The sequence below is a fragment of the Tetrao urogallus genome (assembly GCF_951394365.1).
Source record: "Tetrao urogallus genome assembly, chromosome: Z".
NCBI lineage: Eukaryota > Metazoa > Chordata > Aves > Galliformes > Phasianidae > Tetrao > Tetrao urogallus.
Genome location: NC_136816.1, coordinates 2,998,997 through 3,014,020, shown reverse-complemented (window position 1 = coordinate 3,014,020; position 15,024 = coordinate 2,998,997). Strand labels below are relative to the sequence as shown.

Here is a 15,024-nt window from a genome sequence, read left to right as displayed (position 1 = left end):
AGAAAACTTTGCTGTATGCATTGTATAGATACCCTAATTTCAGTGTTCTGTCTGAATTGCAGTGAGTTATTCCATTCAGCTTAATACCTCTCTCTAATTTGAATTGCTTGAGATATCTCCATCTTCTGTCTTATGCTATTCATTCTGATAAGCAATGTTAAATGGATTGCTGTTTTTTCAACCTGACATTGCTGTATTTTGTCAATAACTGAAAACATCCCAAAACATGCATATGTTTGCAAATTATTTTGACTATGCAAAATTGTTTTGAGTATGTGATTTCTTTATCACTATACCTTCGTTTTGCAGTGAAATGGTTATAAAATACTATGATTAGCTTTCTGAAGTGTACTTTAATATATTGCTTATCTACACCCGTTCTGAGATTTTGAATTGTAGCACTGGGATAGGCAGTCTGATTTCATTTGCACTGCTTCCTTAAGTGAGAATTAAATCTGTTCAGCTGGATTTGAGATACACACGTAACAGAGAAATAACCTGTCTAGGTACTGGAGAACTTCCTGAAGGGACCTTGGAGACCATTAATTCAGCTCCTCAAAAGGCAAGGAAAGGATTAGGCCTGCTGGCAGAACAGGGTAGTGTCATCCACCTCCCAGCCACGTCTGAGGATGGAAACTTCTTAATTTCCATCCTCTCATTATCCCCAAGAAAGAAGAAGGAATTTGGTTCCTCTTGCTCTTAGAAATACAAATTTGCCCTTCTGTACAATGTCAGCTGTTTGAATTCTGTACTTTACAGACTTTTGGACTTCAGAGTGTAAGGCAGAGCAAAGGCAGCGTTTCTTCCCTAAAAGTTCTTTTGCAGTCATGAATAATTTTCCTCTCTCTGGAATACTTACGATTTAAAAGTTACTCTGCACGACCCGTAAGCAATGTAACATAGAAACTAGCAGATAGAAATTTTTCCAGACAGCTCCTACAAAGGAAAGAATGAAAGAAGCCTTAAGGCACTGTTGTCTGTGTCTGAGGAGGGGGAAGGCAGTGCACCCTTGGGTGGGTGATGAAGTCTCTGTGGAGATACTCAGTGGAGACAGTGATTGCCTGATGGTAAGAAAACGGGGTTAGGTATCTGCCCTGCTCAGGCTAGTCCTGGAGCAGCAGGGTTTGTGCTGCAGTTGTGTTGGACAGCTTTGGTTTGTCTTGATAATATTGTAAGCAGCTCTGAGGGACTAACAGCTCCCGTTAGAATAGATCTGTGTATAATTGCAATTAACTAGATTTCTGGACATCCTTACGTGATCGCAGAAAGGGAAGGTAAGCATAAAGTGAGCCTTAAGGAATGGCAGATGAAAATGTGAATATATTCATTTCATTTTTCCTTACTTCTCATCATATACACCGCAATCCAAAGTCTACGTTTTCTATCCTTAATCTGTTTCTCTTTCACTTTTTACTGCTGTAACAAATTGCAGGAAGTAGTTGATAAGAGCGAGTTCATACCTGTGAAAATGACCTCTCCAAACTAAACAATCCATACTGAAAACTTTAAAAACATTCTGACACATGCATAAATTTGCCCTTCAATTTTGTCCCATCCAGAAAGAAGAAAAGCATTTAAAAAAAAAATGACAAGGCAGTTTCCTTTGACAAAAGAGTCAGGACCTTCTGTTTCAAAATTACATTTTTCTCTTTTCCTTATTTTTGCTTGAGTATGTTAAGCTTTTATAGGTGGTTTACTTTGCCTTTTTAGAATGGCTTTGCCTTTTCAGGTGGCTCTTGTTTTGGGGATTTTTTTTTTTTTTTTTTTTTTTTTTTTTTAGCTTCCATTAAATTGAGGACAGGAAAGTGTTAGAATTTGATCTAATTTGTTCAAGGTTCCCCTCTAGCTTGGAGGTTTCCTTTTATAAATGAGAGATCTTGAACTTTTAAAATGGGGTAATTACATGTGATAGAGATGGAGGAAAATGATTCACTGCAAATAGAAAGAAGAGGGAGAAGTCTGAATAAAGCAAGTAATAGTGAAACCTCTAGTTTTTCCACTGCTAGTGGAAAATGGGAGCAATATCGTGTTAGCCAGGGAAAAAAGTAATCCATTTTCCATAGAAGATGGAAAAAATAAATAGTACTTTATTAGACATTCAGATAGGGAAAATGAATTGATTTGAACTTTAATAGTAACTCATTAGGGTTTGTTACACCATACTATATCTTATTTTAAAAGAAACTCAAAAATTTATGGCTGTTTAGAAATGCAGTAAAAGCTTTTGTAGCTAATGAAATAGGCAATTGGTTGAATTAACTTTCTTCTTCTGATGTACCTCTAAATTGTGAGGTAGTATAAAGTGGTTATTGCTTGATGCAGAGCCAATAGATCAATTTCAAACATGATACAAATAAGCAAATTGCTCTAATCAGAGATGTATTGTATGAATAAATGTATAACTTAAGTCTTTTAGAAAATGGTGATTTTTAACCAGGGGAAATAGTGTCAGTGATTACACAGTTATTTTACAGTATGATGTGTGTCCATTGGGTACTGTATAGAATCATTTTTGTGTTAGAGTGTGCAATGAACAAACGTGTGAATAATTTTGTTTTGTTATAGAATTTGCATGGCAAGTGAAATTGGTAACTAAAATTAATCTGTTTCCTGGTTTTTTTGCTTATGAAAAGTGCAGAAGAAAAACTACTTAAGCGTGCTGGACAACATTTGTTTCTTTCAATCTGTCTCTGACATACACTTGTGTTTTCTTTACATGTTTGTACAATAATGAACGTGCAGTTCTTGTCTCAGATGGTGACTTGTAGGCTGTATACTTAACAGATTATAAGGTCATTGGCTACTGGGAGGCAGAACTGCATGAAGCTAAGAAATATATTTGATATACTGACCAGTTCATTTTAGTAGAGTTTGCTGTTTTTCAGGTGCAGTTAAAAACCAACATTTCAAGTCAATACGTAATTCGTACGCAGCCAACAAACAGCTGTCTCTCTACACTTGAATGTGCTGCTGTTGCTCTCACTATCATGGAAAAAAACAAGAATATACAAGAGGTATGTAACTAATTTCAAATACACAAGTTTTTCTGTTGTGAATACAACAGAATGGTATGCAAATGGTAGCATTTGGAATGGTAGCAAATGGTAGCAAAGTTACTTAGCTATTAATACAGCATTTGACAATGAAAATCGTAAGATTTATCAAACATTTGACAAGTTTATCAAGCATTTGACAGTTTTGTCAAACTGAGAAAGCAAACTAAAAAGGGACTACCAGTAGAAACTAGTTTTCTACAGCTATTTGTTTAGTGTTTTGAGTTTTTTATGACTCCTGTAACTCTGAAAAGTTTATTTAGTTTTCCTGTGCTGTGTTCAACATAGCTGTCAGATTGCTGGTGGAATTAGATTTACTGGTTTTGATTGCTTTGACAGTTTTGTTTTCAGAACTGTAAATGGCAGTACAATATTTTTTGTCTTGTCCCATGATGGAATTAGATTGGCTCTTTGGCCACTAAGGATTGGCTTTTCCTGGAGAGAGCTCGCAGATAAAAATCTTGCCTTAATGATGTTAAAGATACCAGTAGTTGTCTGATCATCGCCTGTAAAAAAAAAAAAAGTATTTAGTGCTGAAATATGGATGAATGCAGAATTTTCTATACAGACCAGTTTTGCCTGCAGTCATGCTCCATTTTGTATTTGGAGAAGATTGCTCATTGACAACAACTTCCCATTGTTACATTCCCAACTCAGTTTCTCAGTTCCTTTTTTCTTTTTTTTTCCCCCTTCTTTTTTCTTTTCTAGCTTTACCTACTGCTTTCCTGAGACAACTTTGCAACTTTTGCAGGTCTTCACTGTGCTGTCTTAGGGATAATCTTTATCAAACTTTCATTTTGTGCTGCGTGGTTTTCAGTTTTGTTTTTCTCTTGATTTGAGTTCTGTTTTTCTTGTACTTGCTAGTCAATCTCCCTTCTTCCCTCTTTTGTTTTGACTTTTTAATTCACTATTCCTCTCTTGTAGCTTTTACATATTTTTAACTCAGCATCTCTGTTTCGTCCAGTTCGTTCTTCCCTTCTATCTCATTTTCCTCTCTCATTGCATGCTGTCGTCTTATGCTACTTCCTTGCAGTTTGAAGTGTCTTGGAAAGAATTACTCAGATTCTCTTAATCCATGCATTTGTTAAGAAACTGTTTGATAAAGCGCCAAGTATATGTTATACTGTCCACAACGTAGAATAAAAACATGTAGAAATTAAAGACTTAGTCCAAAACTGTGCTGTAGTGTGGTGTATGTTGTATGTGCACATGGTGCATGGATGCACTGAGATAGTTACCTCCTCCTGTGTTTTTGACGTTTCTTATTGCAGAACTTCAAAACAGATGATCATAGATTGTTTACCAAGAATGTGTACTCTAATTTACATAATGTAGTGTTGGATTGATTTCTTTTTTTTATAACAGATTTTTGGAGGCTATTTCTTAACAATATTGCATTTAGATGTATTTTATGTGCAGTGTTAGCTTACTGTATGTTCTGTTGTAATATGTTGAATTTACATACTATACTCCTATGTTACTGAAGATATGTTTACTCTGTAGTATGATTAGCATTTTGTGGCAGCAGAAAATGTTAGTAAACTTGGGAATGATTATATAACCTATAATCACATTGGTCTTTAATTTTCTAGAAGGCAAAAAGGCATGTTAGTTATTTAATTCATTGGTATTGAGGTAGGCAACGTTTGGAATTTTAGGCCTGGATCTAGAAGGTTTTGTGCATTTGACTTTATTCTGCTTCTTTTGAACAGTAGATAAACTTAAGTAAAGTCAGTACAGGCTATTTATCTTAAATCATACATCCTGTAAGACATTTTATGTATGTTTGCATGTGTATGTGTACCTGTAAAAGTTTGTTTACAGCATTTGAGATCAAATACGAATTTGTTCAATTTTCACATCTGATTTCTCATTCAAATATTTTCACCAGTCTCTACATAGTCTGATGGGGGGAATAGTGTTATTTCAGGTGCTATCAGTTGGAAGCTCTTGAGAATTATTGAAGTACATTTTAATGTATTTTTTAAAAAGGAAAAGTACTTCCAAGATGTGAGAAGTTAGGAAAACTTGCAAATTGGCTTCAGTAAGTTTCTGTTCTTAATTAGTATATTCAGGTACTTAACTGCCTCTTAAGTTCAGGTGCAATCTGAGTTTAAAATTACTGAGCTGATAAAAGTCTTTGAGAATGACTGCTGGTAGAGCAAGTTAAGAAGTTAAAGTTAGTAGTAGTTAGTCTGAAAATATTTACTAAAGTCTAATAATCATGATCTTTTTAAATAGGTAAATACGATCTTCTGCAGTCAAAGAGCAGCAAGGTGTTCTGTAACTCAAAAAAAACCCCAGTAGTTGATCTGGTTTGAGGTAGATAATTAGGTGTTTTAGTTCATGGAAAATAAGTTTTCCTTTGCAAAAGCTGGCTTGTAGACTACAGATGATACAGCTAGCTTGGAGAGAAATGCTTTTGTAAGACTATCCTACTGACCTCCTGCACTTCTGCAGGCATGGAATGCAACCCACTGGCTTGTGTCTTTGTGCTCACAACACTTAGGTGTCATTTGAGAAATTTGGGTGTAACAGTGATTAAGTTAAAGTTTATCCTAGGTCAAAGGAAGCTAATTGGACATTAGCCTTTTCCTTGCAAGTTTTGATCACATTAGTCTATGATGAAAGAGATGTTCTTTTTTGGGTGACATTTTAGTAAGCCTTTTGAAGCAGACCTGATAGTAGTTGTGAACCAGATCCAGACAACCAGAAAATGAAGAACGCACAGTTAGTAACTATTTGAGTCAAGTTGGCTTTAAGTTGCTTCATTAATACTGCATAGTATTCCTATACAGAAGGAGAGATGCAGTGTAGTCCCCAGTACAGAAGTCTAGCAACCTTCATCATGAGTCCTCTTCGTAAAACCCTGCCTCAAGTTATTTTCATGCAATCACAAGCAGTTTCTTTACTGCTATTTTTCTTTTGTTATTATTATTACAATTTGGCTGAGTCACTGCAGTGACTGTAGTCAGTTGCTAAGGTCAAGTTAAAACTTAAAGAATGTGGCTGGAACTGAAGGTGAGTCTCTTTGTAAAAAAGGAGTAAAGAACCGTAGCAGACAGGTGGATGTGTGGCTTTTTTTCCCCTTATTCACAAATGTTCTCTGTGGCTCCAACAATTGTAGTTTATCTTTTTTTTAAAGTAGTTCTTGAATAAATGATGTTTCCAAGATAGCATACTAGAAGATTGAAAAGACTGGGTTTTTTTTCATCTCTTCCTTCTCCCTCTCTTCCATTTTTTCTGCAGACTATACTACGTCCCCTTCAAGCTTTGTGCTCTTTCCAGCTTCAGCATGGAGCCCAGATCCATCACAGCAAGGAGCATCTTCTCAAAAATGGCTTATATGACAAGCCAATGCCAAAGAATAAGCGCAAACTAAGAAGAATGGAACTTTTGTTAAATAATGTAAAAATATAGGAAAACTGTACCTACCGTACAGTGGGATGTATTTGCAGCTAGCCAATGAATGTGGATCTGAATTTAATCCAAGGAGTTGTGCATACTGTAACAAAGCAACTTGGAGGCCCTTCGTAGTTAAAAAGTGTTTACCTCCAGTAAAATGAACAGTAATGGGCGAGCTTTTTTATTCTTTTGTTCAGATGATTGAAGATTACCCTAATTTCCTTTAGAAAAAAAAAAAAAAAAAGATGAAAATTTGGAGCTTGGTTTAGATTTATGTCATCTCTTGGATGAATAGTACCTGTTAGATTTCTTTTGGAGAAGTTTGATCACAAAACAGAATGTCAGTGTAACAGACTGGGAAGACTTCAGAATTTAGAAGTATATGGAATTTTGATTATTTTAATTTCAGAATCTAATTTTTGAAGGTTTTCAAACATTAATTCCTTATGTTATTGAGGTCACTATGCATAAGTCGTGTTTTTTGGATAGTTCTTTTCAATGATGAGATTTATATTTGGTCCCTTTTGAAAATGAATGTGTATTTTACAAGGCCTTCAGATTTAGTTTGTCTCTTAAACTTAGTTGTTTAAGTTAAGTCCACAGATTTTTATGTGAACCTGAACACTTCTGGTCAAACAACAACAGAGTAAAGAAAACAATAAAGTCAATATAGAGAAATCATTTTTTGGATTATAACTCAGGTGCTAAAACTGAAGTTTCTCTTCTGCAGAAGGGGACATTTTATGCTTCAGACCAGCAGTATACATCACATCCATACCCTTACAAACTCGCCCTTACTACTAGGACAGTAAAGGAGTTAAACAAATCCCATGTGGACAGCCCACTCAGAAGTATGGTGCAATGACAAATGGTTATTTCTGGGTACAACTTACTAACATGTTTGCAAATCCAGTAGGTTTCTGTGTGCTCTTTGACTAGTTCTTCTCTTTTACCAGTGATGTCTGTGTACTTTCTTCTAACAAGACTTGCTAGAAGCAGAGGAATTGAGTATTTTTACAAGCTTTGTGAATTAATGGTTTATGATCTGGAGGGGAAAAAAAAAAAAAAAAAAAAAAAGTTAAATAAAGGTTTTAAAATTCCATTCTTCATAAATGCCTCCATCATGAAACAGGTGAAATTGCTTACTCTTTGTCTTTACTGTCTATTCCGCTCAAGGTAACAACATGGAGATAACTGTATACTAATTAGTTTTTGACAAAGGAAAGATATTTTGCTGCTAATTTTTCAAAAGCAAGTGAAAAAAAACTCTTAAAGTGGGAGATGTAAACACAGCTCACCAATTGAACTGAAAACACTTCTAAATTAACAAGAGAGGTCAAAACCAGGTCAGAGATAAGCTAAGAAGTTCTGGTTAACCCTAAGCTAACAAGTGACCTTTTGTGTAGCCATGGGTTAACAATTTAATTTGTCTGGCTGTGCTAGCAAAATCTGTATAACCTTGCCCCCTCCTGTTCTATGTAAGTGCTCTATTTGCTTCTAATATCAGTAAACCTGAATTAGTTTTGACACAGCTGAAGCAAAACAGTCGCAAGTGATTAATGATCTTGTGGATGAACTCTTAGGGCAGAGGAAGGGTGTGTTTATTTCTGCAGAGAGGCACAGTGCAGAAATCTCTGTGCTAGTGTGGAATCAGAACTTGTACAACTTGCATGTGTGACACTGCCTCTAGTTCTGGGCTGACATAGCTGGGAATCCCTTTCCCCCATGCTTTTTGGGTCTGAGCATTTATAAAGGAAACAAGATTAGCAGTTAGGATTTATTCTTACTGCCATAGTAATGTATAGATATTTATTGTATGTGTTGATTTTGTGCCCATTGTTTTAAACTCTGTTAGAGCAACAGTGTATCTTTTGACCTACCTTGCAGTCTGTTTTTGTACAGAGAAGTCTAAGTGTATCTTTCAACAGAATGAGAGCTGAGAATATATGGCGAACAGAAAGACACTTGTTCTACATGCTGGGTTTCACAGACATCTGCAAAATGCCTTAGAATTGTAAGATCAGAGAAATAGTTGTCTTAATTGAGTTATAATCCTGCATTATGCATACAGTCTCTGAATTCAGATTTTTCATGTTTTTCGGCAAAGAATAAATTCTGCACAGCTTACTTCTCAGTTTTGCTGTTTCCTTGTTTTCCGCTGATTTTGCTCCTGTAAGAAGGATCTGTGGATCTAATGCTGGATTCATGGAAGCCTTTAATTGCTAGTTTCCCTTGTTGCAGTGCACTAGATCAATCACTGTGCAACAGTTGCTGAAGAAATGAAAAACGACTCGCTGCAAACCTCCAGGCATTTTATTTTTCTGTATGCCTTGTCACAGCTGTAATGTAGTGATCATTTAGATGCAATACGAGTATTAATAAGAAGCTCAATTTCAGATTTGCTTGAATCTGTTGAACACAAAGTGCCATATTTTGCTTGCCTCTTTCTTTTTGGTGGAACTTGTCTGGCCTTAAAAACATATGCAGTAGAAAAAAATAGTGGTAGTAGGTGCTTAAGAAGTTTCTTTTCAGGTGTTTTGAATTCGGAGTACCCTTTAAGCACATTACTTCAAAGAAATGTGTACTCTGTAGTCCAGACTCCTTGATGAAAGTTATGCTTGATGAAGCAGCACACTTTGCAAGCAATTTCATTAGAATAAGTTTAATTTGCAGGGTTTTTTGTTTGTTTGTTTGTTTGTTTTCTGTAATGGTCAATCTGTTTCATTTTTCCACTTACCAAAAGATTAATGAATCAAAACCAGCAGTCTAACAATTATGAAAAAAGGAATGCATTTACTTCTAGTGTTTGTTTCTTTGTTCTTGTCCTCTTTGTGCTTCTGAATGCTACCAAAATGAAATTTGCCTTGTGCTTGCCTCTTGTGTTCTGCTTAGGGCAATCTGTGCCATGGATAGCAGCCTTTTGAGCACATGTAAAAAATCTGCAATGGTGGGTATTACTAAATCTGTGTATTTTCATTGACGGTAAGTAGTCTGTGATTAAAAAAATATGTAAAGCTAGAAATCTTTCAAATCAAGAACATAAGAAAATCTTTATAAAGTTTTCAAACAAACAGTTAAGAGGTGTGCAGGACAAGCATAAATGGTTCTGGAAGATGGTGTTAAAGGATGATGAAGAAATTATTTATTGTTTAATTTTTCTTCAAATAAGTTTCTTCAAAACTATTCGACTGACTCCAAAACTGAGAAAAACTATTTTTAGGCCTGGATTTCCTCCTCAGCTGCAGTTTTAGATAAAAGACTGTTCATGATGCATTGTTTTCCACAACCTCCTGCTTGTTTTGAAATGTAATTAAATGCTGAACTTTTAGAAAAGGGTAGCAGTTCATGCTTTTCTCTTGAGGTTTGTGTTTATTATGCCTATATACTCAAATGTACATAAATTATGTATTTGTTTCTGCTTCAAAGCTATAAAAGATCTAATTTGCTGTGGTCATGTGCTACTGTTTCTCTACAGAGTTGAATTTGTTTGCATATTCTAGTATCACAAGAATGTAAACCTAATCTTAGGTTGTGCCTCTTTAGAATCTTTCATTCAGTTGATGAATAGATGTGGGTTTTTCTGGGCCATTTCAAGAAAAGGGTTCCTTTGTTTTCCGTTGAAGTCTGCATCAAGACTGATTTCTGCAGCAGTGTCTTTCAAGCTTTTCAGTTTCAGAGCTCTCCTGTCTTTCTGCAGAAGTTGTTGCTCCTGTTTGCTATCCACCATCATGCACATCTTCCCACGCTCGATTGTAGAATCACAGCATGGCCTGGGTTGCAGAGGAGCACAGTGCTCATCCAGTTCCAACCCCCTGCTGTGTGCAGGTCGCCAACCAGCAGCCCAGGCTGCCCAGAGCCACATCCAGCCTGGCCTTGAATGCCTGCAGGGATGGGGCATCCACAGCCTCCTTGGGCAACCTGTTCCAATGAGCATCATCCCCCAAATGCTTCTTTTCCAGCTCGATGTCCTGCTAGCAATAATAATCCAAATATCCTGTGTCTCACCCATGCCCTTCTCAAATTATTCTGTTCAAGTGCAAAAAAAGCAAGCCGTGTTCTCATCTCCCTGCTGTAAAACATGTGCGTTAGGAAGTTCCATGTACCTGCAGCTAATGAGTTTGTTCCTTGTGTCCCCTGTGACAGTCCATCCCAACTCCTAGCAGTTCATGTCCTGAGTGCTGCTGCTTTTGTAGTTGGGGACAGATGGCAGGGAATTAAAAAGGGCAGAAAGAAGGGAAAGCACTGTGCTTTAAGAAGTTAGTTAAGGGGCTAAGATTAAAGTTGCTTGTAATTTACAGGATAGCTGATACAGAGCTTGGTACGCATCACTCTGTCTTGGTGTCCCAACAGTTTGGCTCATTTGCAGAGTATATCCCAGGGTGCCTCTTTTGTTTTACTGTTCTAAGATGCACAGAAGCCTTCTTTAGACCTATTTGGCGTCTATCTCTTCTGTCTGAGAAGGTTTTTTTATTGCTAACCAGCAGAAAAATTACTGTACCTATATGTCTGCAGTGCTTGCAGCACAATTACAGCTGGGAGTGTTGCATGCATACCACTTGGTCTGGGTCTGTGCTTGCCTGCATGTTGCACATCGTCTGTCACGGCTGTAAGAGGCAGCAGACTCTCAGCTGGAAGTAGCTTTGTAAAGCTCTCTCTGCCCATGTAAGCAATAATTAAAAACCTCAATGGTTGCAACAGACCATATGCCATGCTGTGGCCAGCTGTGTCGGTAAGGACAGGTAACATGCTTAAGCTCGTACATCTGAGCTGAAACTAGGAGTTTACCTGCTGTATGCATGCTGCAACCAAGTTGTCTGGGCTTGTATTTAAGACTAACCCTCAATAAAGATGTGTGTCAGAGAGCTTATAAAAATGTTTTAAAGCACATTAAGTCAAGTCTTTTCCCTTGTGTGCTAGTGCAACAGAGCAACTTAAAATATTTGGGAAATTAATAATACATTAATCATTTTATTTGCATAAGTAAATGCATGTATGTGAATACACATAATGTGTTTTCAATATGAATGCATAAGTAGTTGTAAATAACTACCAGCTTTTAAATCACTTTTGAAAGAAAGAATAACTTTCTATTACAGAAAGGTCAGTGTTTCTGTCTCCTTGTCTTCTCTTTGCTGTAGATGTTTGCATGAGTATTTGAAAATACAGCAGATGGTTAGAGGAGACTAATGGAATTTTTTTTTTCTTCTTAAATGGATGCATAGAGAAATTGGTTATGTACTCATTATAATTAAGCATTTGCAGAGCTGAAATCTGGGTCTGAACCTTTCCCATAACTATTAACAGTAGGCATTGAGCAAAAGTGATGTTGTACAAAATTAATTTATCAATTATGGCACTTCGTTATGCTTGAAATAAACCTTTGAGGTACTTGAATTTTATACAAAATCAAATACCCTGTTTTTTTCAGTGCTGGAATTCAGTGGGACGTTTTAAGTCTCTGCTAGATGTACCAGATATGGAAACATTGGGAAAAATACTACATTTAGATGGAACAATACCCTATTAGAATTTTACCTGGAAAACTTATAAGAATTTTCTTTTTCACTAGAAATACTTATGGAGTAGACTTCCCCCCCTCACCCCTCCCAATGGAGTACAATAAAATTATGCAGAACTTCCATATTATTACTTGTTCTGCTTCATTCTGGATTGTAATACTCAGAAAGCCCTTCTCATAACAACCTCCCCTTAGGAAGTTGTAGAGTGCAGTAACGTCTCCCCTGAGCCTTCTCTTCTCCAGGATGAACAAACCCAGCTCATGCAGCCTCTCTCCATGGGGGAGGTGCTCCAGCCCTCTAATCCAGGACCTCCTGGATTGCTAACAGTTTACTGTGTTGCTGATCACCAGATGTCTTTTATTGTTCTGGTCCCTAATTTTAGCTCACAAGCTCTCAAGCTGGTGGTGGCTTTTCTCAGAGGCAGCTATTCACAATCTGTCTGTTTCTTAACCATAGAGGGTAACTCCGCGTCCCTCCTCCCTATTCTATCTCTACTGAAATTCTTATGGCTCTCAGTCATATACTCCATCTGTGTGACTTGTCCCACCATTCTTCTGTGATAGCAGTTAGGTCCTATTTACCTATTGCACCCTGGCTTCCATCTCCTCCTGCTTATTTCCCATGCTGTGTGCCTTAGCGTTGAGGCACTTCAGCTGGGCTGTCAATTGTCTTACCTTCTTGAAGGATCCCCCCAAAGTTCCTTTGGGACAAATCAGAGGTTTTCCCCTGCTGCTTTCTACAGTGACATTGTTCCCTGGTTCTCCTCTGTTGCATGCACATCCTCTTCCAATGACAGCTGTCGTTTAAAGGTCTGTTAAACAGCTCAACCAGCTTGCTTCCCAGAACAAGGTCTTCCTGGTCAGTGGCATCCCATCATACATCAAGACTCCCAATCTTTCCAAGGTATGTCCAAAGCCATAGTATCCAAAGCTCTGAGCACAGCACCATTCACACAATCATTTGATCTCTTCTCCTCCTACACAAGTCCTGGTCACTAACCAGCTATGTTTTCTTCAATGGAAGGTAGTAGTAGTCAGATATTAGCCAAAAATATTCAGCACATTTTTAGCCCTTTCTTTGTTCAGAGTAATTTTCGCTTTGAGCATGCATTTTTTAGTAGACAAAGTGTGTGTTTCAGTTGAATTTGAAACAATTGTCAGCTTGTTCTGTTTTGCTTTATTCATCTGCCTCTCTCCAACAGACAATTGCTCTTTCCTCCAGGATTCATATTGATAGCCTCTCAGTGATCAGCTAGAGTTTTACATTCTTCAGCAGGGCAAAATGAACTTACACCTCTTCCTGCAGAACTGACGCATTCCCTCCTCTTTCTTTAGACAGCAGTCATGGTTTCTTTTCGACCCCATTATCACTGTAGTCACAGGTGATATTTTGCAGAGCTGTTCTGTCACTGTTGGGGCATCATGTGTTGTTGATAGGAGGTACAAGAACAGAGTTTGAATGTAAATGTCTGTTGCAGTTATTGTTCACTAGAGGTTTACTTGAGATGAAAAAAATTAAAAATCTATATTTGTCAAAAGATAAAGTATTAAAGCAAGGCTTTTAAGGACCAGGTTTTGTATCTTGCCTAGGAACAAGTAACGGGAGCTCTGCATTTGTGTGCCCTTCAGAAGATGCAGGGAAGGTCTCAGCCCTTGTGCTGCATAGAATGAAGAACAATTCCAGTTCTACATCTCTGGAGGCATGTGTCACTTCAGAGGGGAAGGGAAAGGGGCACAACTATTGTACACGTCAGACTGGTTGTAACACTCTGTATTGCCACTGTTATGATCAAAAGTGTGGATGGCTGCAGCCTTCTTTGGGATGCCTTCCTTTAAGGTTTTAAGGGTTGTGCACCAAAAGGAAGTTAAGTGTTTTTAAAAAGGAATCCATAGAAGCATGCCCTCACTGATAACACTGTTCCCCATAAACATAAACTGGTCTGACTTACTGATGTATTCACACCATGTGTGTGAGAAAATGATACCTAATTTAAAGTGATTCTGAATTCTGGAGAGAGGGAGTTGTGCATTTCAGGTTTTGTTTGCTTTTTAAGGTAGCTGCAAATGAATCTAGGAACAGGAAAATAATTGTTGAAGGAAGGTTTGGACATAGAATCAGGTGTATTGCGGAGTCTGAGAGCATAATCCCCAGGATTTGTATCTTCTCTGGCTTTCTGGCACTTTCAAGTCAGAAGAAATACATTGTGAATGCTTTAAACTTTCAGAAAGCTGGGGTCAGTCTTTGCCTTAATATTCTGCTTCACTTCTAAAACAAGGTCCTTTCCTGCACTTCGCAGTGGTTTGAACTTTGCCTTTGCAAAGGTTTGGGTGAAATTCTAATGTAGACTGAATTAACTGTAAGTTTTACAGATGTCTTTGATTTCTTAGCTTACAGAGGATGGAGAACACTCTTCTGGATCACTCCAGATCAGTGTCTATTCAATGGCAATAGCATCTTCAATTTTATAGGTTTGTCTAGAGTTACTATCATATTCCTTTATTTTGAGAAAATCCCTATTGACTACAAGTAGGTATTTGGTGGGTATTTACCTATTTACAAAAAAAAAAATTCTGTTTGTATCAATCAATTGGTGTTTACTCACTAATTTTTAGGAACTTTGCATTCTGCAGAACAGATTTCACACTTTTTAACTCAAGATGCTGTCTCTGATATGTGGTAGGTAATAGGCATCCATGAATAAGTGCTTCACACAATATTTTTTTGTTTTGGGGTGGGGTAAGGGGTGTGGAATGTAATCCTTTTGGTTAACATTGGAACTTAATAAAGGGGAAAAAATAAAATATGACAAGATTGTTCTGCTGACTGATTTTTCCAGCCAAGCTGATGATTTCTACTGGGGAATGCCTCATGAATTATTCAGATAAGACAGAAGCAAGTGCCTCACTGTCCAATGACTCAATGAAGAAATCATGTTGGAGCCAAAGCATCCTATGTAAAATGTATGATCCTCTTAATGCTGATGTTTAAGTATTAATAAGTTCTTTCGTATAAGGTAGCCAGAGCTGCAGGAGGACGCAGTCTGAAAC

The 15,024-nt window shown here is 37.2% G+C and overlaps 1 protein-coding gene across 1 annotated transcript in view; it reads left to right on the top strand.

The window, feature by feature from the left end:
• DTWD2 (DTW domain containing 2) overlaps positions 1-6,473 on the top strand; it is a gene marked incomplete at both ends in the record, with an annotated part of 62,126 nt that extends 55,653 nt beyond the window's left edge. The window contains 2 exons of the mRNA XM_079548454.1: positions 2,886-3,014; positions 6,303-6,473. Of these exons, the coding sequence (XP_079404580.1) occupies positions 2,886-3,014; positions 6,303-6,473 (300 nt within the window). The remainder of the gene's footprint in view (positions 1-2,885; positions 3,015-6,302) is intronic.
• Between the last annotated feature and the right edge of the window lie 8,551 nt (positions 6,474-15,024).